Raw genomic sequence first — 20,743 nt, forward strand, 5'->3', positions numbered from 1 at the left:
ATTGTGGCTGCCCAGTGACTCAGAGGCATGGCGAAGGGGTGAGGATAGGGTAGGGACTAGAGACTGGCCCTGGAGACCTATACTGCAACCATACTGGACTTTCCTGGCTAGGGCCTGAGGAAGCAGAGGCTGAAGCAGCTTTCTCAGTCCCAAGGAACCAGGCTCAGTATCTTGGGGTGGGTCAGAGCCTTGCAGAGGATTAGGGGGTCATTGATGCCCCTGCAACTTGAGCTGCCGCCAGCTCTGGGAATGGGCTTCTGACTCTACAGCCTGCTGGATCCCAGAGAAAATCCTGGAGGCCGAGTTAATACCAAGACCAATTTTTATTTCAACAAAGTTAATTCTCAACAATGTGACACAGAGGCAGGGGGATTAACCTGCTGAGGGGGACGGGGGTCCAACAGGACACCGCCTCTCCCTGCTCCTCCCCCCACAGCTGTCTCCAGCCAGAGGAGGAGCAGTTGAGACAACCCATAGAGCCCTGACAAAGGCTGGTCAAGCTCTCCTCTGTGTCCTGGGCAAGCAGCACTCAAGAGGGCCTTCTTAGGACTGAATGTGCCTGTTCAACCCTGGAAGACCCCTGGCCACACCCACAGGGGCTACCCTTGTGTCTTCCTACTCCTTGGGATGCAGTGACTAGCCTGGGAGGAAGCATTCTGATCAGGCTTCAGGATCTGTGAGGCATGGTGATACCTCATGTACAGAGATGGACTCTCCAGAATTGTCTAGCCACCATGAAGACCCCAAAGAGTAGAGGAAGGGAGAAGTTATATATAAAGGGAGTGTGCTTCTCAGTCAACCCCATTGACCCTGGCTGAGCACAGGCCTGACCAGGAAGCTTTTCCTGAAGCCTGGAAATAAATGACCTGGAGGCCATGGACTAAGGGAGGTCTGGAGCCCTGTCAGAAATTCCCGCTGACAATGAGCACATGAGAGTTGTGTGGGGCCAGGTCCTGTCCTGCTGCTTACCTCCCTCTGTTCAGGTCTATTTGATCCTCTGTCTTACCCAGCTTCCCTTGGTCTGGGTGAGCACTTAGCACAGCAGACAAGCCCTTGGCCTCTACTAGGCCCCCGCCATCTCATCATTCTGTAAACCTGAGCCAATGTCCAGTGTCAGTAGGTGGGCACTTCTGAGGGGAGCCCATAATGAGGGGACAGACATAATGAGCAGACAGAGAGGGCATGAAGGATATTGGGGCTATCTGCGTATGCCCACACCAGTCCCCAGCCTTGCTCATGGGCACTGCTTTGAGGGGATGAGTGGGGGCCCAAGGGTACTCGCCGACAGACCAAAGTCAAACCAGATGGGCCAGGGGCCCCGTGGGGCAGGCGGGCCATTCGTCACCGTTATCTGCCCCGCCGCCAAAATCACAAACACATTTTTTAGTGAAGGACCGGCTGCCACTGGCCTTCGGGCCCTGATGCCGCCCAGCTGTGGCCACTCTGGGCCGGGAGCCCAAGGGAGGAGTGCCCAGTCCTGGGACCTGCATCCCCAAGCTGTGCTCTGTACTTAGAGGGAAGGACAGAGGGACCCTAGGTGGGAGGTGGGGTGCCTCCTCAGGAGGCTGGTGTCCCGGTGATCATCTCATGGGGGAGAGACCCAGAGACAGAATTGGAGGCAGTGGAGATGGAAACTATCACCTGTCTCTAGACACCCCTCTCTGCTCCCCCTGTGACCCTCCCACAGACACACTGTGTGTCCCACTACACCAACAGGACCCTAAGCTACCTCTCTGCTGAGCCTGGTTATGTGGCCGTGGGCCACCCTTAACACCTCTTCTCATGCCCATAGGCAATGATAATGCTCTCTTTCCATCTGTCTGTCACCTCAGAGGGCCAGTCCTGCCCTGTGCTGACATCCTGTGCAGTTCAGCACCCTAAATCCCTGGGCAGGCCCCTGGGGCAAGGGGTACCAGGAGAAATGGCCTGTGACGGGGTGGGCGTCCCCAGGAAAGCAAACAGTGTCAGCAGCTAATGAGCGGGAACCAGGCCTGGGGCCGAGGGCCTGGGGAGGGGCCCTGGCCATCGCTCATCCTGACAGCAGGCGGTGCAGGGGGGGTGGGAGGGTTGAGCTAGGACCAGAGATGGGGAGCCTGAGAGCTGACAAAGGATCCCTTAGAGACACAATCCTACTCACAGATGGATGGACACACAGGCAGACAGACAGTCAGAGGGGAAGCAGCCAGGCTCCTGCCCCCCAGCTGTGGCCCCTTAGGGCCTGGCTAGTTCCATCATCTCCCTGCCTCCTCCTTGAACCAAGCAGCCACCCTACCCCAGATCTGGCAAGACAAAGAGGGTGTCCAAACTCACGAACTTCATGTTAAGTTCTGAAGAGCAGGGATCCCAGTCTCCCATGCCTGCGCCGCCTTGAACCTGCTGCTGCTAGGCCTCAGTCTATCCATATTGCCAAGGCAGGGCAGACATGCAAAAAGCCCTCTCTGTGCTATCTATACCAGCACCTCTCCTCTCTGTGCAATCTCAGCTGCTGTCAATGACCCTGACCCTGTCCCCAGTTCTCACCCAAATGTCCCTGTTTCCAGCAGGCCCTGCAGTGTGCAGTGGGCAGACTCAAAGCCCAGGGAATACAGTCTGTCACATGTGCTGTACTTGGGGTCCTGACACTGCTCCCTATTTCCTTTGTGGAAGACTGAGGAGAGATGGGAAGAGTGTATCTGCAGCAGACAAGGCTCCTACGTGGTGGACTGCTTCAGCCTTTAGTTATCCCCAGGCAGAGCTGACCTGGCCTCTCACTGACTCTGAACACCCCAAGATTTCTGTTTCTGAGCTAAACCTGACCTTGTGTGAGTTCCAGGGCCTCCAGGCCCACTCTTAATAACACCCAAGAAAGCCCAATAGTATGGCCTGGAGGTGTGTCTGCCCTGGAGGTGTCCCAGCCTGGAGGTTCAGCCATAAATTCACACCACCAGCCGCTGAAGGGATAAATGTGTCATCAACTGTCGGATTTACGATCACACCCCTGGCCCACAAGGCAGAGAAAACAAGAGTATACATACACACGGTGTGCTGGATGGGGGTAGGCTGCTGCCTGAGGAGGGCACTGTGGTAATATAGGGCCTGCTGGGTGTAGTGGAGATGGGTGTGTGTACAGGGACACACACTCACCATGGTGTGGGGGTCCGAATGCATTCACCCACATCCTGACACGTAGTGAGTGTTGTGCTTAGACATTTTTGTGTGTGTGTGGTTTTTCGAGACAGGGTTTCTCTGTATAGCCCTGGCTGTACTGGAACTCACTTTGTAGACCAGGCTGGCCTCGAACTCAGAAATCCGCCTGCCTCTGCCTCCCGAGTGCTGGGATTAAAGGCGTGTGCCACTATGCCCAGCTGTGCTTAGACATTTTTAAATAGTAGCCCAGCCAAGCATGTTTGGGGACATAGAGGCTTGCCATCCAGAACATGTTCGGCTAACTGCATGGCTTTGACCCACCCTCGGAGATGTGAACTTTCCCAGAGAAGCTAAAACAGGGAAGGTGATTCTCTAAAGGCTGTGTGTGCACATATGTGTGTTTAGGATCCCTAGCAACCAAGACAGGCCTCAAGGAGGGTGGTACGAGATGAGAGGAGATACTGCACGGGATACAAAGCAGAGATAAAAGAACAAGGGTGTCAAGACCATGACAGGCAAGACAAGGGTAGGTGATACCTCAGACATGCTATTTGGGGATCTTCATCCTTGGGGCCTGACTAGCACTGGAGGTGAGGGAGGCAGGCAAGCCAGCCTTGTTAGTTGGTCACTGAATAGACAATAACAAGAGATCAGAGCTGTCATTCTGCCTGGCCCCTTTGTGGGTAGCTTCCAGGATCGCTTCATGCCAGGTCATGGAATAACTCCTGGCTTGTAGTTTTGCTGTCACCAACGGATGTCTCTGTCCTTGTCATCTGCTGCTGCTGAGCCAAGTACAGATGCCTAGTTCTGAGTACTTGAGGAGGACTTCAAGGAGCCTCTGGGAGGACCCGGGAGGACTGGGGATGGATTCAGGGAGTGATCCTGAGAAGTGGATGAGTAGGCCCAAGGCTCTTTCTCTTCATAAGCGTTGGTCTGCACTCCCGTAGGGACCAGGCGCTCATGTTTCTCATACTTTGGCCAATTTTCCTGATTTTGCCCCAAGAGGCTTGTGAGTGGCGTCTTTTGGAGGCATTCTGGTGGAAGTGTTGGCTAATGTCCAGGAGTAGGTACAGAATAATCCTGGCACCCCCCAAATAAGGAGACAAGGGTTTTTGACTCCCAGACTGGCAACTCTGAAACAGGTACCTGCCGAAGATAGGTTGGCTCAGTAGGAATTTCTGAGACTAGACACAGAAACTAGGAGTCCCTAACCAGGGCTCCACAGAGCAGAGGCCCACAAAATAGGGACCCTTAAACAGAGAACTCAAGGCTACCTCAAAGGTCTTGCCTCACATCTTCCACAGGTGAAATCCATGGTTTCCTGTGTTCTCCCAGCCCACCACAGGGAGCTGGCCTGGGCTTTCCTCCCCCAGACCCCCAACCTGTACCCCTGAAGGAAGGTGACAGTCTACATGTGCAGGTACCCTCAGCGAGTGTAAGGCTCAATACAGTCAACAGCAGGCGAGCTGAGACAGGTGCCGTCAGTGCTCCGCCCCAGTCCTGCTCAGACAGAAGCCTCTTCCCCCAGTCTGTGAAGACTGGCAGGAATTCTTCTAGAGCATCTTTAAATAAACAAAGCACAGAGCAAAGCAAACTCCAGCCATCAAACCCCAACACATCACAGTAGATTCCAACACCAGGCAGAGTTTGCCTTTGGCCTGCCTGCAGGCACCTACTCAAAATAGAAGCTCCAAGCCCTTCACTGGGACACCGGTGCCTTGGACAGCTCCACTAGCCAGAGCTGCTTGGGGGTCCTGCCTCTATCTCACCTTGACTCCTCAGCTTCCACATGGTTTTCCTTCAAGGAATGGCTTCTGAGGTTTACCCATACAAATCAGCTGCTGTGGGGAGTTATTTCTCTGATCCTGGGAGTCCTCTGGGCAAGCTAGCATGCTCACCTTTTAGCCCTTCAAGCGTTCTGTTACCCACTTGGGGGGCTCAGTAACCTCGGGGAGCCCCAGGTCTGTGTGATACAGAAGGAGACAAAGCCACACCCTGAGTGGAGAGGGAACAGGTTGGCATCTGTGGAAGAATCCCTTGCACCCTTCTGCCATACATGGGTCAGCCCGGTCCAGAGCTCCTGATGCATTTGGTGTGCTTAGACAAACACAGTTAGGTGAGCCCCCCCAGGATGACTGCAGTGAGAGCTACCCCAGCAAAAGCAGGAGCTGGGATGAGGGATGGAGCACGGATCTTCACTGAGTTTAAGGCCAAAAAAATCCTGAGCTCCAGCTCTAACTTGAAGCCTCAACCTCCACTGTCCCTCTTCTGAGATGTGTCTAGTGATTGACCTAAGGGTTTGCTCTGAGGGTCAAGCCCCAGGCCATACAGTGTCTCTCAGGCACAATCTTAAGGGTTCCTAGGATATTTTCAGGAGGAGCCCCTTGGGTACCCCCAGCCCCATTTCACAGATAAGTTACAGGAGAAATCTGTTTTGTTTTTAGTGCACAAGTGACCTTGACTCCACACTTGGGTCCTGAGGAGAGCTCTGGTTAGGGAAATGGGCAGTAGAACTAGGAATATGCCCTGCAGGGAGGGCTCATAGCCTGGCCCTCGACTCTCACCAGGCTTCTCCTACTGCAACTGACTTCACCCCTGTGTGTGTGTGTGTGTGTGTGTGTGTGTGTGTGTGTGCTCTCACGTGCGCTTGAGTGTCTCACACCTGGGGGCACCTTGGCTCATCTCTCAACACTCTTTGTCCAGCCAGCCATAGGCACTCTGGGTAGAGTAGGTGACAGGAAGACCGAATGGAAGGAGGCACGGACAGCATTTTCTTGGACACAGCAGAACCCTAGAGACAGCTTCACTGGGGAGGACCTGATGATCCTCACAGTTTCTGTGGGATCAGGGGCCCCCAGGGGTTCTCCTAAGGAGAGCACATTAGGCCTTGTAACTTTTTCTTGTCTTTGAGAAAAGAAGTCAGAAAGCATGTGCAGCCATTTATAGAGTACACGGTGTGGAGGGCTCCAGGCCAGACAATACTGTCCAGAAAGGGTTGGGGGCTGGGAGGTCCCACAAGAGCTGTTTAAGAAGGGAGAGACACAGCCAAGGCCAGGCCCAGTCACTAGGATCAGTGACCCCCAAAGACCCTCACTCTACTGGGGACACTACTCCAAGTGCCCCCTGCTGATTTATGGCCCTCTCAGAGGAGCTGAAGTTTGCTGCGGGAGGCACTGCACACACCTCAAGTTGGGGTCAGTGTGGTGGGATGGTTCTCAGCTGGTTTCCAGATGGGCTTTATGGAAAGGGTACCTGGGGAACTCAGACACCTCAGCAAGGAACTGGCTGGTGTCAGAAGGCCTCTGGCTCTAGCTTGTCTCCTGTCTCTGTCACAGGCCTTGTCTCTGTGACACACAGCCCTCACTGCCCTTCTTGCCCACCAGTTAGCCCTGGGTGGGTGGGAGTGGGAGCTGGTGATTTATCGCTTGCCGCCTGTCTTCCATCGGAAACGCTGGGGGTGGGCGCAGACGCTGCAGTGAGCTATGGGCCACCCACCCCAATGTTGTTGCTCTGTCTGGGTAGCGGGTGCGGGCCTCCCCCTCCTAAGTGGCTAGTCTGGGCCCCCCCACCCCCCACTCCCCACCTTTCCCTGGGCGTCCTCCTTGTGATGTCCTCAAGCAGGTCAGCCCAGTTTCAAGGCTTCTCCAGGCTAGAGAAGACTCATGGAGAACCCCATTGCTTCCCTGGTCACCAGGGAAGCCTAGAGATGCTGGAGCCTCCTTTTTTGAGTCTTTGGGCTTTCCCCTCACAGAAATGGTGGGAGTCCAGCTCTGGTTGTTGTCAGCCCCACCCCCTCACAATGCACACAGCGGGGGTCAGTGAATGTTTACGGAGCAAACATGGGGTGGGGAGCGCACCTGGATTGGCCCACGTCTTTCCCGCCAGGCGGAAGAGGTCCTTATCTTTGCGGTTGACCGGTTGTCAGTGTGCCAAAAGGATAGGAAGAAGAGGGACTGCACTCATCTTCTTCGCGTCTGTCAGCGACCTCGCAGTGCCCTCCTCTCCATCCCCGGAGGGAATGACCTGCCAACCCCTCTCTGCAGTCTGAGCAGTCTGGATGGTCCCTGCTCTCTTTCTCTAGGGACTGCTGTCCCTCGTTGCCTACTGCACGCCGAGCTCTGAGTCTTTTACGGATCGCTAGCGCCCTCTGGTGCCAGTCGGAGGTCATGGTGCTTGAGGGGAAAGCGGGGCTAAACAACCGGCAGTTTAAAACAAGAGGGCCAAAGCAGCAGCACATATCTATTTCACAATGAGATAGAAGCTCTCTGCGGGAGGTCACTACTCTGTCTATGCCAAGCCTGGTGATCTTTTGTAGCCTTACTGGAACTCCATCTATTCAGCTCCTTGGCCATCTTTAGCTGGATGGCAGGCAGTACAGGCTGCACAGGTGGCTTGACCTCTCTAAATGTACCTCTGTGCCCTGTACTAGCCTAGCCGAGGCAGGAAATCTCTTAGTTTGAGTGAGGTCTTGAATAAGGATGAAAGCCACAGGAGCAAGGGCAGACCCGCTGTGGTGGGCACGGGTGTGATGGATGTAGAGAGTAGGGCAGGTACACAAAAGCTAAGTCTTGGGCCTCCCTTTAAAGCTGAAGTCTCGGGGCCCAGAGGATGGGTGGGCAGTGTGGTGTAGTCACCTCTGACTTCTGAGTTCCATCAGAAGGACTCAGAATCAACCAGCCCAGGCCATGTCTTTGTAGCTATATTAAATATGCCTCTGAGAGGGGCCCTGTGACTTACGCTCATCTGGAAGGAGGGCCAGACCACAGAGGGGATGAGTTGGTGGCTGGGGAGGAGACTCCAGGGCAGGTGTGTTGTCTCTGAAGTAGATGACAATGGTGGAGGCTGGGTTGAGGAGGAGGAGTGTGCATTCAGGAGCACTGAGCTGGGACCATCCACTTCCCCACATTTGTTGGAGGCTGAGACCCCAGGCTAAGCACGTGGAGGGTCAGCTTAGGGTCAGGAGTTAGAATTGGAGAAATTCCCAAGCCACTAGCAGAGCCAGCCACTGAAGCCAGGCTGGAGTCTTGGCACCAGCCAGTCTTGCAAGAGGGGTCTCCTGGACAAACCAGCAAACGAGAAGTCCACCCTTCTGTCTGAATACAATGATGCCAGATGTGTTTCTTTGGTAGCAGAGCCGTTCCTCTTCAGGACAGGGACAGAAAGACAGTGGCCTCTGTCCTTCAGAAATCCCAAACCCAGACCCTCAGCAAGACACTGGTCCTGGAGCCTTCAAGCCCTGTGAGCAGTGTGAACTGAGCCTGAGCTCTTTCCTACAGCTCCTGCTAGGCCCTGGCACTGTCCCCTAAAGGAGGAGGAGCGTGGGGACCCAGGGAGCCTGTCTCAGCTCTGCTCCATTATAGCCACAGAAAGGGATGGGAGCTTGAAGAGTTTCTTGACACCTGGTTTGCTCCTCTGAAAAGCAGAGGGGATGCCCCTCCCCATACTGTGTTCAACTGACTTTAAGGTGTTATCTGTGTACCTCAACCAGGGCTTCTGGGGTGACAGGCCACCCCTGGGGAGGGTGAACAAAGAGGACCACTGTCCCTGTCCCTGATGCATTGATAAGGCCGGATGGACAAGTTCACAGTTCCCTGCAGCCCACAATGGGCCGGATGCCCTGCCCCTGCCCACAAAGGAGGGGGGTGGCTTATGCCTCAAGTCTGACTGGCAGCCTCTAGATAGCATCAGCCTACTGGAGGGTCATCTGTCTTGTTCCACAAAGGCCAAGACAAAGGCCGTGTCAGCTACAGCCTCCCGACCTGGTCAGTGGTGGTCAGAGGAGGCCTAGTGCTTTCCTGTGCCCGGACCCATGGTTCTTCATCAGGATCAGGATTTTCAGGAACAAAAGCATCCAGTATGTGTAGAGGCAATCAGGTGGGACTCACATCAAGCTTGGTACCCAGGCTGGTTCCAGTACGGGAAGATGTGCCATTCTGCTCCTTTGGGTACCCAGGGAGGAAACTGTACCTAGTTTTCCAGCTCCAGAGTAGCTGGGAAGTGTTCTCTGTCCTGAGCTGTGAGGTAGGGGACTTGCTGGAGAACCTTGAACCAGGTTAGAAATAGCATATATAATGAGCTGGGCAGGTGTGGGGTAATGCGTGGCGACTGTTCTGTTAGGCAGGGGGAACTGTCAGGAGGGCTGAGACTGCTGGGGCTGTCAGTCGGTGAGATGGGATAGGAAGATCTGAGAACACTTGGAGGGTCCAGGGTTGTGGGAGGAGGCCTGATTCACTCCACGGCACATTTCAGAGACTCTGGTTAAACTCATACCTGCAGCCCCTTAGGTCATGTCTCTGTCACTTGGCCTTCCCTACCCTTCAGAGTTCATGGCCCATGGAGTCCCCACTGGGCCACAGGCTACAGTCACCTGGTTTTGAGTCATCCCAACTCCCATCTGTCTCTGGGCGCTCTAACAGCTGTCCACACAGCAGGGTCACCTCAACTCCTAAGTTGTCCTTGAAAGGTTCTCATGACCCTTGTTGTCCACACAAGCCAACTCTCTGAGGACCAAGCTGCCTGCCTGTGCTGTTTCAAGCCTCCTCAGTGCCAGAGGGACCTCTCTATTCACAGCATTCACACTAAGAATGAACTCGGAGACAGCTGGGAACAGGGAGTTTTATCCATTGACTCCTGCTTGCCCTAGACCAGTTTGGCAGTGTGTGAAGAAGTGATTATGTCCCTTTTAACAACATTCCCTCAGGCCCTTTCTAGAATTTGGCAAAGTCGGGTGGTACAGAAACCGCCAAATGAGGAGAACGGTTTATTCAGTGAGGAGTCTGGCAGGAGACTGACTGGGCTGTTCCATCACTCTAGGCTCTGAAGACTCAAGGTTGCTTCACTCTGGTAGTACTGGAATCAGTTTGGCACCATGTTGATTCAGGCTTGCAGAGCTTGGGTCTGGGAGGTTGGGCAAGGGTAGAGGCCAAGGCAGATCCAGGTGAAGGTGAGGGTCCTCAGGCAGAGACCTGTAAAATCTGCAGGTCCTTGTTGCTCAGCGCCTGTCCTTTCTTAGGATGCACGATCTCCGGCCGACTCGGCCACCAGCGGGGCTGTGAGAGAGAACTCTTGGATGGAGCGTGCGCGCGCGCGCGCGCGCAGCCTCCGCAGGCGACCTAGTAGAAGTGCCAGCAGCAGCGCGTGTAGCAGCCCGAGGACCAGCAGCGCTAGCTGGGCCACCAGAGCTCCCCAGCAGAGTAGACCGGGTGCGCACGCGGCCCGCAGCTCATCCTCCGCCACGTAGGGCAGCAAGCGGCCGCGCAGCGCCGGGGGCGCGACACAGCGCAGGTCGCGGTAGGGCGCGCGCTCCGGGCGGCCGGCCAGCCAGGCGCGCAGCGGCAATAGGCTGCAGTCGCAGCGCCAGGGGTTGGCGCCCAGGTGTGCTGCGCGCAGAGCAGGCAACGCGTCCAGAAGCCCGGGCGGCAGCGCCGTCAGGTTGTTGCCGGTCAGCACCAATTCGGTGGTGTCGGGAGGGAAGGCAGCCGGCAGCGACGCCCAGGTCAGCCCGCGGCGCCCACAGTCCACGAGCGTCCCTGCGCAGCTGCATGGCGCGGGGCAGCCAGAGGCTGGGCGGCTGGGCGGCGCTAGCAACAGAAGCAGCAGGCTCAGCGCCCCACGGGGCCCTGAAAGAGAAGCACTAGGATGAGGCGGGAGCATCCTTGGGACCGTCGGCGCTGCTCCCGCCAGCTCCTAGGACCAGCATCCCACGAGTCCTCAGGTCCCTCCACCCCGGCCACCCTGGACGCTGGCTCGAGTTTCCATCCACCTCTGATCCAAGACTTTGCCTATTGATGCCCAAACTAGAACACCTCCTGACCGTGGCTCTTCCCAGAAAGCTGCAGACCCGACCCCAGAACTCACGGGAGCCCATGGCGAGAGGATGGTGGCCTACTTCGTTCTGGAGAGGCGTTGGCCCCAGAGCCTGCCTGAGTCTACAGCAACAGACCACAATTCTGCCGCCTAGCCAGAAATAACTCCGAGCCGGCGCGCAAGGGCGTTGCGAAGGCAGATAGGGTACTATCGCCTGGGGCCGCAGGCAGCCCGGGCTTCCGCCCCCCCGCCCGCTCCCAGGGGCTCATGGAACACTCGGACACTCGGTGCGACGTTCACCAACTTTGTTCTCCTGTCACCAGGACAGGACGCGGCATTCACAACTGAACAAAACAGAGCATGGGGTGTGTGGGGAGGAATCATGCGGGTGGAGATATGGAGGAGGCCAAGGGCTGGAATCCTTGTGCAACAGAGCTGCCGGGAAGAAAAGACCTTGACCTATGGGTGGACAAAAGTAGTCTAGGCATAGGGGACACCCCGTTTCTACCGCCCTTGGAGTCCTTCAGGTAGACTCAGGAAGGGGCGCGAGGGTCTAGAGCATCGTGGCCCCGCCTTCCTCCCAGAAGCCTCTAGATCTGGGGTCTTCCTAAAGACCTCAGCCTCCAAACCCCGCCGCCTCCGATTCTGAACAGAGCATGATTAGGGAGTAAGGGAGGAACCGGCCTACTTCCGCGCTCAGTAGGCCATTAGCAAATGCTTCATAGCCCACTGGAATCGGCAGAGGGGGGCCTCCCAACTCCACTCTGCAGCACTAGCTTGGGTAATAGACCCAAGATCCTGCATCCACGTCCCTCCTCTACCCTGGTTTATTGGCCCGCTGGGGGGCAGTGATCTTCTAGGAAGGGAGATCTTGGAGGTTGTGCACATCTTGTTCCCTTAAGACAGGCGGGGAGGTGCGGGGTGGGGTGGGGGCAGGAGGTTGGGGAGGGGCTGTGATTCAGACCACTCGGAAGCAGATACAAATGACCAGGAAGGGTGGACGCCGAGAATAAATTAGGGTCATCTGGGGGCTGTGGCTCTGTGGCTCCAGGTCTGAACAGTCTGGTCAAAGCCACTTTGGATTAGGGTGAGGTCCAGGCCTTCTGAGATCCAGATGAACCCAGGGTGGAATCCAGGACAGTCTGGGATCCAGGGGTAGGAAGGACCAGCCCGGAAACTGGCCGGCTGTCTATCCTTGTCGACGACGACGTGGGGCTGGGGCGGGTGTCACTGGTCTTGCATTTGCTGCTTCATCTTCTGCAACATCTCCTGCATGCGCCTTAGCTGGTGGTGGGGGGCGACCCAAGTCAGAGTGAGAAGAGGCAGGAGAGGTGGAGCTCTGCCCTCTGCTTCTCCTCCCTACCCCGTTCACAATCTCAGCCCTACTCCTGTATCCACCCACCTCTTCATCCTTCATCCTGATGAGCTTCTCAGTCTCCGCATCCGGTGTGGGTAGTGGGAGGATAGGGATGGGGCTCTCCATGCGGCTGTCCTGGGTGAGTTTGCTGTGGAATGAGAGGGCTGTGCTTGTTGGGAGGTTCGGTTTAGGAGGGTGGAGCCGCCTGGCCCGCTACCGGTGTGGGTGGCCCACCTGGTCATCTGCTGGATGCAGTGGGCACGGTAGTTCTCATAGTGCACGTCGCACGTCACATCTTTGAGGTCGTGCATGTGAGTGCGGATGAGCATGTTGCGGAGCTTCACAAAGTCGCAGTGTGCCTGATTCTCCACTGTGGGCAGGAGCGACCATGAGTCGGTGTCAGTCTAGGGGAGCCTCCCACCCCTCACCCAGCCTCCTGCCTCATCTCACCTTCGACGATCCCCCAGGGGTACAGTCGCCCCCGGACCCGCTGCCCCTTGGCCTCCACCACAGTGTTGCTGCCAATAACGGCGAAGGGTGCACTTTCCTGGGGAAGGGGAGCAAGGACCCAGCCCAGCCTAGTCTGTAAGAGCAGCTGGCTCAGAGGCTGAGGCCATTCCAGCACTGCCATCATCCCCCTCCCATGGCAGGGTCCCTCTGTGGGTGTCTTCGCTACCCACAAAAGCCACAAAGCCAGCGGGGCTAAAGGCCTTGGGGTTTCTGCCACACCATGCACTTCTCTGGCACTGGATGCTTCCAGGAGCTTCCTCCACGGTTCAAGTCAGAGCCAAGACCATGCTTACTGGTAGATGGCGCTGCCATCTGCTTCTGGCCCAAAGGCCCTAGTTCCTGGCTTAGCTTTCTGTCATAACCTCTCTGGCCTCTGGGGTATTCAAAGCCACCACCCTCTGGAGCTTTCTATCTCGGATACTAGAACTTGCCACATCTCTGGGCCACTGGGCTGATTCTTGGAAAGCAGGTGAGAATGGTACCCATAAGTGCTCAAGTAAGCACCCTGGGGAGGGTCACATGACCCACCACCGACCAGACAGGGATACCAGGGACTTCCTTATCCTGTAACCCTCAAGACTGAGCACAGACCCTCTTTTCGGTGAGCAAATGACCCCTGCTCTCATCATGCTGCACCTGGGTGCTCAGCCCCCACCCCCGGGTTTGCGTGGCCTCCAATGCTCTGCCCCACCCCTCCTGGCCCCACCCCTCCTGGTTCACCTTCAGTTCCCGGTCCTGTTGCTTGAAGTCTTCATCTTCATCTGAATCACATTCTGGAAACTGGTACACATGGATCCCAAACTTGTCGATCTCCTCACGGATCTGCAGCAGGCGAGAGAGAGAGAGAGAGAGAGAGAGAGAGAGAGAGAGAGAGAGAGAGAGAGAGAGAGAGAGAGAGCTTGACTTGGCATGGGCCAGCTCCCCTGGAGTTTTTGGCCAGGCCCCCTTGGCTAGCTACAGAAGACTCACTCTGTCCTTCAGCTTCCGGATCTCACTGGGCACCAGGCAGTCCGCTTTGGCGATGAGTGGGACGATGTTCACCTTCTCATGCAGCGCCTTCATGAAGCCTACATCCACTGGTCTCAGTCTGCAGAGAGAGAGAGAGAGAGAGAGTAGGGTGGGCATTGCTGGGGGGGAGGGGGCAGTGATGCAGTGACAGGAACATCCACCCTGAGCCCAGGCACCAGGACGGCCACACACCCGTGTCCAAACGGGGAGATGAAGTACAGGCAGCAGTGTACCCGGTTGTCCTGGATGTTCTTGCGGTTCAGGCCACTTTCATCACGGAAATACTGCTCAAACTGCTGGTCCACATAGTCAGTGATGGGCTTCCAACTAGAGGCGCAGGAGGGAGAAAGAAGTGAGCTAGCTCTCAGAGCTGCTTGCTAGGTCGTGGCACTTGGGGGCAGGAGTCCCGTTCCTCACCATTCAGAGTTGTTCACCGCATCCCCAAAGCCGGGCGTGTCCACAATGGTGAGCTTTAACTTGACCCCCTTCTCCTCAATGTCTACAGTGTGTTTCAGGATCTCTACCGTCTGGTTGATGCGTTCTGCAGAGGAAGGGGAGGGAGTGTTTGCAGGCTATTGCCACCTTTTCTCTGGGCAGCAAGGCACCCTGTCCTTACCCACCCTGGTGCCTTGGCTTCAGTCTCTGTCTGACTGTATACTCCTGGCCACTCCTCCTCACCCCCAGTCAGGGGCCCTTGCCTCAGGCAGAGTGTGGGTGCCCTCTGAAGTTTCTCAGGGCAGGGGCCAGTGGATCGGTGACTTCATGAAGGCTACTCACCTTCAGCACTCAGCAGTTTCCGGTCCTTATACAGGTCGGTCAGAAAGAGGCTATGGACAAGGGTGGACTTCCCCAGGCCGGACTCACCTGGCCATAGGAACAGTCAAAGAGCTGGATTAGATTGGGGCTGAGACAGTCTGGCCCACAGGCTCCACCTAGACGTTTGGCCACTCACCAGCCACCATGAGCGTGAAGTCGAAACCTTTCTTGACAGACTTGCGGTGCACCTGGTTGGGCAGTGTGGCGAAGCCAACGTACTGCTTGTCGATGTCCTGAGGGCAGGGGTGGTTGGGGGCAGGTCAGTGGCATATCCTTATCTCCAGTGGAAGCCCAAGGCCCTATCTTTTATGTTGCTCAGAAGAGCAGAAAGCACAGCCCCTAGCAAGGGTCACTTCGTCAACAAAAAAATGGAGTGAGGGCTATAAGCAGAGGCTGGAAGGAGGAAGGTATGTGAGGGGGTAGCAGGAAAAGGCACCCACTCCAGCTTCAGCAGAAACCCAAGACTGGGGGGTGGGGAATGAGGAATGTCAGCCCCACAGGAGCATCCCCTGAGGTGGGTGGTGGGACCCACTGAGACCCCTCAGACACATCCAAGGACCTCTATGGGTGGAAATAGCCAGACCTCAGTACAAATTCATCCCCGGAGTATCCAGAGGTGGGTGGCTTGTCTGGCCCAGATCCAAGCTTGGGGGTGGTGGTTCCTGAAGCAGCATCCGAGCGAGGGCTATTTATAGACTGCGGTACCGAGCCTCCCCCGCCAAGGTCTGTGTTCCCTACACCTATCCCTAGTGGACATCTGCCCTGGGAGCCCCAGCCACCTTCTGTGGTAGCCAGAGGGTCTTGGCCAAGCAAGACTGAACATATGACCCAGATTCCACCCTCTCTCTACACACACAGACACACACACACACCTTCAGTCGCCTCTGGGCCTGGGTGCGCGGCGACAGCAGCTGCTCCACCAGGCGGTCCTGGGGTGCTGCCAGTGAGTCCATCGTGGCGACCCCGCGGGCCCTGACGGCCTCGTTCAGACCCTACACCAGGGTCAGGCCTGTCGGGGCCAGCGATCTCAAGCGACTTGCGCTGGGTAAATCTGCGCTTAAGCCCTCTTCTGCCTCGGGTTTCGAAGACGCGAAAACTGAGCCCCGGAGAGGGAGCGTCGCCCACCTGGTAGGCCGCTGACCTCAGAAGTCGTGCGAGCCATTCCCTTGCCTCTGCGCGGGGGGCGCGGGCTGTGGCCGCGTCGAGGCTCAGCAGCGGCTCCAGTGCGAGCACGAGGCGGGGCTTCGCGGGCCCACGGCAGCGGCGGAGGGGACCGCCCCGCCCGCCGTCGCCGGGAAACGGTCGCCTGGAAATTGGGCCGCAGGCGGAGCCTCGAGAAAACGGCTGCGATGGGCAGGGCCGGGCCGAGGCGCTCGGGCGGGGGCACCGCGTGGAGCCGGAGCGCAGCCGTGGCACCCGAGGCCGCGTCCGGACCGTCCGTAGGCGGGCGGCGAGGTGTCTGCGGTCGCGGAACTCTGCCTCTGGGACGTCGCGCCGCTGCCGTCCACAAGAGGGCGCTGCGGAACGCTCCGGACTCACACGCAACCGCGGGGGAAGCGGCCCCAGCCAACACCTTGCTCTCCTTGCTCTTCACCCGAAAACCCTGAACCATGCCTCGGGCGTCCAAACTACCCACAGACACACCCCTCCCCACTCCTTGGGGCTCACTCTTTCCTACCCGCCCCCTGCGTTTGTGCACATGCGGGTGATTGGGGGGAATTCTTTCCCGCGTGGCATCTTCATATGCACTGAGGACAGAGTGCATCTCCCCTACTAAGCCCTGCTGTGGGTGAGGGGAACAGGCAGAGCGGCGCAGGTCTTTAATCTCAGCACTTGAGAGATAGAGGTAGGCGGTTGTCTTTGAGTTTTGGGCCAGCCTGGTCTACATAGCGAGGTACAGGACAGCCAGGGTTGAGATAGTGAGACTCTATCTCAAAAAAACAAATTAAGGGTGCCTGGGATGCAGTGGCCAGAGTTCAGATGGCCGGCTTCCTTCAGAGCTTGGAAGCTTTAGCTAGCCCTCAGCTAGGCAAAACTTCTGCTCACAACATGCCAACACTTTAGGTACCAGATGTTCCAGGAATTGGGAAGCCATTGGCTGTGAGCCACCAAACTTTTCTTCAGTCCGCATTTCTAACCCCACCAGAATCAGAGCTCCAGCCCCAGGGTGCAAGAAACTAGACAAGCCACTGTTCAGAGTGGGCAAAGGACCAGGAGACCTCCCTCCCCTATGCAGGTACCACCCCTCCTCCATGAAGCCTCATCAGTCTTGGCTTCCTGGAGGGGCCTCCACCCTGGGTCTTGCTATGGGCACCCCCGGGGTGACTAGCACCTGGGGAGGAGCCTGAGCCCACAGCTGCAACAGGAGAGCCATTCATCCCAGGGCTGAAAAGAAGCCTCCCAGTTCTGGCTCCCAGAAAGTGGCTACTGGTTCCTGCTTGACCTACATGAAGCACTTAGGCTGAGTCCCACCCCTCAGCCCCCACATCCCACTCCACCCCAACCACCGCAAACACAGTTCTCAGCCCAGCATCACCTAGGCAGGTTGCTATCTCCGACCTAGGCTGGGCATCTCTGGAAGACCACACAGATGCCCTTGGCTGGACCATATCCTGATGCTGAACAGACCTAGTAGGTCTTAGACTGACTGCCTTTCAACTTGTTCATTGGGAAGGTACACACTTACGGGACATCCCAGTCAAACAGCCTGTCTAAGTATCACCCAAGCAGGCCATCATAGCCTGTGTATTCCCTGGAGAAGCCCTAGGGGAGGGGCCTTGCACCCCCTTTTTCTAGTCCCGGAGGCTCAACAAATATTCCTCAGGGATATGAAGCCATACACAGCAAAACCAACAAAGTCCTCATCACTGCCTGAGAAGAGATATGGGTGCAAAGGGCAGACAGACACCTCCTTCTACCCAGACTGCTGCTCTACCCCCTCCCCCAGTTAGAGTCAGAAAGAGGTCTGGTTAAGCCCGGCTCTGTGCAGCCATATTGGGAACCAAGGTATTCCGCACTGTTCCCCCAGGCCCACAAGGTCCCAGCTCAGACACCAGAGCCCCAGCACTGTTCTGGGGCTCACTCCATCTGCCTTCATTCACCCAGCGTTCTCTTCCTTCAGGCCTGGGGATAGGGAGTGGCGTAAGGCTGGCTCCTAACTAACCAGAGGATGGGCAGATGCAGGCCTGAAGGACTCATACTCCACCAGGAAGGGGGAGGGGTCTCCATCCTAGCAGCAACAGACAGGAGAACATGGATGGTGCTAAGCAGCAAGTACCCCGGCCAGGTGATTTGGAAGACCTTCCAGAGGCCCAGGAGAAGCCTAGGTCCCTGTCTTCCTAGCCTCTGGCCCCCCTCTCCCTTACACAATAGCCGGGCAGCATGTGTCCCCATCAGGCTTTGTCTGGCTTACTGGGAATGGGGAGGCAGTTCTCCTGGGGGAGCCCCTCCCAGTGAGTCTCATCAGTCTTGGGCGGGGCATGTCCCTGCCAGGAGACTGTGACTCTCCAGCTCAGCCCATCTGCCAGCTGCTTTTGCTCTGCCTGATGATGTACTCTGTCTAGTACTCCGGAGTCCAATGCTAGGTGTGAGCATCCATTCCCAGCGAGGCTGGCTGAAGCCTTCTGCTGTCAGAATTGTGCCTCCCGCCCCTCAACTCCAAACAGGGCCTAGCTCAAGCCACAGAGGACATCCCCTTTGGTCACTCACTTCCACAGCACTCTGGTTTCACAACCCTCCGCTCCTTTGGATTTTCACAGGTTACCCAGTAGGCTGGTACTCTCCCTGGGGTGGGGAAATCAGGCTAGCCCCTCTGGAAGGCCACAGCCTGGCTGTACTCAAGATTTGGAGGGCTAGTGCTAGGATGACTCAGATGGGGAGCCTTGCAAGTTCCAAGTCTTGGAAGATGCTCTGCCAAAGACCAGTGAGCACAAATTTAGGTGCAGAAGAGAGACACACAAAGGTGCATGGGCATGAAGCAGAGGCCCCCATGGTATTGCTCAGAAGACTGGTGGACCCCTCCCCCCACCCCGTTCCTGGCCTGTCATAACTACAGCCTCACCCAGGACCCCCAACACGAGGCCTTCCGGTCAGGTTAAGAAGGGGATGCTGGCCCTGGACTAGAGGAGAGAGGCCCTTATCCCAGCCTCCCTTTCTGGGGAGGTGCCTAGGCCGCTGCTATACAGGTCAGGGAACCAAGCGCGGTGCCTACACTTCCCCTCCGTAGCCCCAGGAGCGGCGGCGCTGCCCCTACAGACAATCGATTAACGCCAAAGGACTGGGTGACGGCCGGCGGGGGCGGGGTCACGCCTGGGCGCCACCAGCATCGGTGCCACAATGGGTGACAGTCGGTCCGATCTCATCACCGGCCGAGCGGCGCAACGCCAGTACCTGTTTGTCCTCTGCATGGTCCGGGTCGTGGTCCGGGTCCGGGCGGGTCCGGGAGGGTCCGGGCCGGCGGGCAAGGGAGAGACGGAGACAGACGGTGAGAGGCGGGCGGGCGGCGGGGACAAAGGCGCGCGGGCACGCGGACAGGCTCTGGGCTCACCTGGGGTCGCCAGCTTGCTCTTGTACCGCAGTCCTGTGCTCATGGTGGCCGCCGGCGGGGGACGTGTGGCGGCGGGCGCGCGGGCGGGGCGCGGCGACCAGCGGTGGAGGCCGAGGCCGGCTGAGGGGTGACCCGCCCCTCCGCGCCGCCACCACCCGCCCCGCCCGCGCGCCCGCCAGCCAATCGGCGCCCGCCGCGCCCACGCGCGACCCAGAGAGGCCGGTGGGGGCGGGGACTGAGGCGTCCCGCTGTGGTTTCCCCCAGGCCTTTGGTTCTCCCGGCCGCGCGAGTGCAGCCGGGCTATTCCCACGGCCTCGTCCGGAACGCCCCCTCCCCTTCCTGTCATCTAGCCCAGGCCTAGACTCTGTTCTCCCTTGGCTGTCGCTGGAAGCCGGTTGGTTTCTGGGCCTCTGACCTTCCATCGAGTGGCCATTCTATAAAGCGTGTCCCAGGACTGTGCTTCATGCAGCCGATGAATGAGTTCAGGGGATATAAAGACCCCTCTTCACCCCATCAAGAAGCATTTGGAAGGGGCAGGCCTGGAGCCCTACTCTTGGTACATTGAGCAGAAGTCCAGAACCCGAGCTCTCCTGCAGTCTGCTGGGCGCTAGGCATTCTACACTGGACACACACAAACACCTGGGCAAGATGGAAAGCACACGGCAGGCAGGGTGTGGTTGTAAGATGGGAATACTTGAGGTGTACGGCTAGAAGGACACAATCCGAAGGCCACCTTAGCCTTCCTTGCTCCAGCTCTGATCCCGGTTTTCTGTGATCTGTGCTCTCCCCAGCTACCCCTCTGGAGAGGGGTTGAGGGGGGGTGAGGGGCACATAAAGACAAGTCCATGCTCAGAGCCACATTTATGCATGAAGATGTTGTGACTCTGAATCTTCAAAAAGTTGATAGGACTAAGTGACCCACACAAGGTGTGAATAGCTTCTGTGTTACTGTCACATCCCAGGTGGTGGCCTAAACCTCACCAGAGAGTCTGTGACCAGGGTAGGGATGTTCCATTGTCCAAATCTTTCTTCTACAGCCTAAGGACCAGATGGGGCATATGACACACTGCGGTGCGTCTTCGGGATCTAGAGAGGGCACTCATACGTGATCAAATGCTAATCATTTTGTGTATGAAACAATGTAAAAGTAAAAGTGTCTACACATCTTTTATGTTTGGCTTCACCAGTGACTTTTTTCATGACGTTCTTGGGGGGAATTTGGAACTCTGTTAAAGGAATATGTGCAGTCTGAGACAGGGACAGAAACACAATGTTGGGACTTCTGAGCTTGCCAGTTCTGAGTCTGGAGAAACCCAGGAAGGAAAGTTAGGACATTAAGCATGAACTGACTGTTACTGTCACTCCAACGGCAGAAACAAAGTGGGGAAAAAGGAAGTATCTTCCCTGGGGCACTGATGGGAGGGACACTCCTGGTCTCCTCTAGTTAGGGGGTTGTGCTTGGCCAACTTGGCCCGGAGGGAAGTGTAGGAGAGGGGAAAGAGGCTTGTGTATAGAAGAGGAATAAATTATAAAACAATTCTGATGAGCCCTTGACTCGGGTAAAATGGCTGTGG

The 20,743-nt window shown here is 57.0% G+C and overlaps 2 protein-coding genes across 4 annotated transcripts; both read right to left on the reverse strand.

Annotated features, from left to right (window-relative positions):
• Positions 1 to 9,683: 9,683 nt before the first annotated feature.
• On the reverse strand, positions 9,684 to 11,230 carry Gp1bb (glycoprotein Ib platelet subunit beta). Its single transcript, XM_021184887.3, has 2 exons — positions 10,984 to 11,230; positions 9,684 to 10,745 (listed from the first exon to the last, which is right to left on the reverse strand). The coding sequence occupies exons 1-2, from the start codon at positions 10,991 to 10,993 to the stop codon at positions 10,135 to 10,137; spliced, it is 621 nt and encodes a 206-aa protein (XP_021040546.1). The 5' UTR covers positions 10,994 to 11,230; the 3' UTR covers positions 9,684 to 10,134.
• On the reverse strand, positions 11,224 to 19,305 carry Septin5 (septin 5). Of its 3 annotated transcripts, XM_021184885.3 has the most exons (12): positions 19,170 to 19,305; positions 19,013 to 19,023; positions 14,760 to 14,856; positions 14,585 to 14,671; positions 14,225 to 14,348; positions 14,000 to 14,134; positions 13,769 to 13,886; positions 13,520 to 13,621; positions 12,740 to 12,836; positions 12,524 to 12,659; positions 12,335 to 12,437; positions 11,224 to 12,216 (listed from the first exon to the last, which is right to left on the reverse strand). In XM_021184885.3, exons 1-12 carry the CDS (start codon positions 19,210 to 19,212, stop codon positions 12,160 to 12,162), a joined length of 1,110 nt encoding a protein of 369 aa, XP_021040544.1. In that variant the 5' UTR covers positions 19,213 to 19,305; the 3' UTR covers positions 11,224 to 12,159. The 3 variants fall into 3 exon arrangements, with proteins under 3 accessions (XP_021040544.1, XP_021040545.1, XP_021040542.1); XM_021184886.3 differs by lacking the exons at positions 19,013 to 19,023; positions 19,170 to 19,305 and adding an exon at positions 15,496 to 16,084; XM_021184883.3 differs by lacking the exons at positions 19,013 to 19,023; positions 19,170 to 19,305 and adding an exon at positions 15,496 to 15,854 and having other exon boundaries at positions 12,740 to 12,872.
• Between the last annotated feature and the right edge of the window lie 1,438 nt (positions 19,306 to 20,743).

Source organism: Mus caroli, unplaced genomic scaffold, assembly GCF_978045245.1.
Source record: "Mus caroli unplaced genomic scaffold, Mus_caroli_1 scaffold_17, whole genome shotgun sequence".
In the NCBI taxonomy this organism is placed as follows: domain Eukaryota; kingdom Metazoa; phylum Chordata; class Mammalia; order Rodentia; family Muridae; genus Mus; species Mus caroli.

Coding starts and splice junctions, on each gene's coding strand:
- Septin5 (XM_021184883.3), bottom strand. CDS start 15,576: ATGGACTCACTGGCAGCACCCCAGGACCGCCTGGTGGAGCAGCTGCTG. Junction 14,135..14,224: donor GCGGTGAACAACTCTGAATG/GTGAGGAACGGG, acceptor CTGCGCCTCTAG/TTGGAAGCCCATCACTGACT. Junction 12,873..13,519: donor AACAGGACCGGGAACTGAAG/GTGAACCAGGAG, acceptor CTGCTCTTACAG/ACTAGGCTGGGCTGGGTCCT.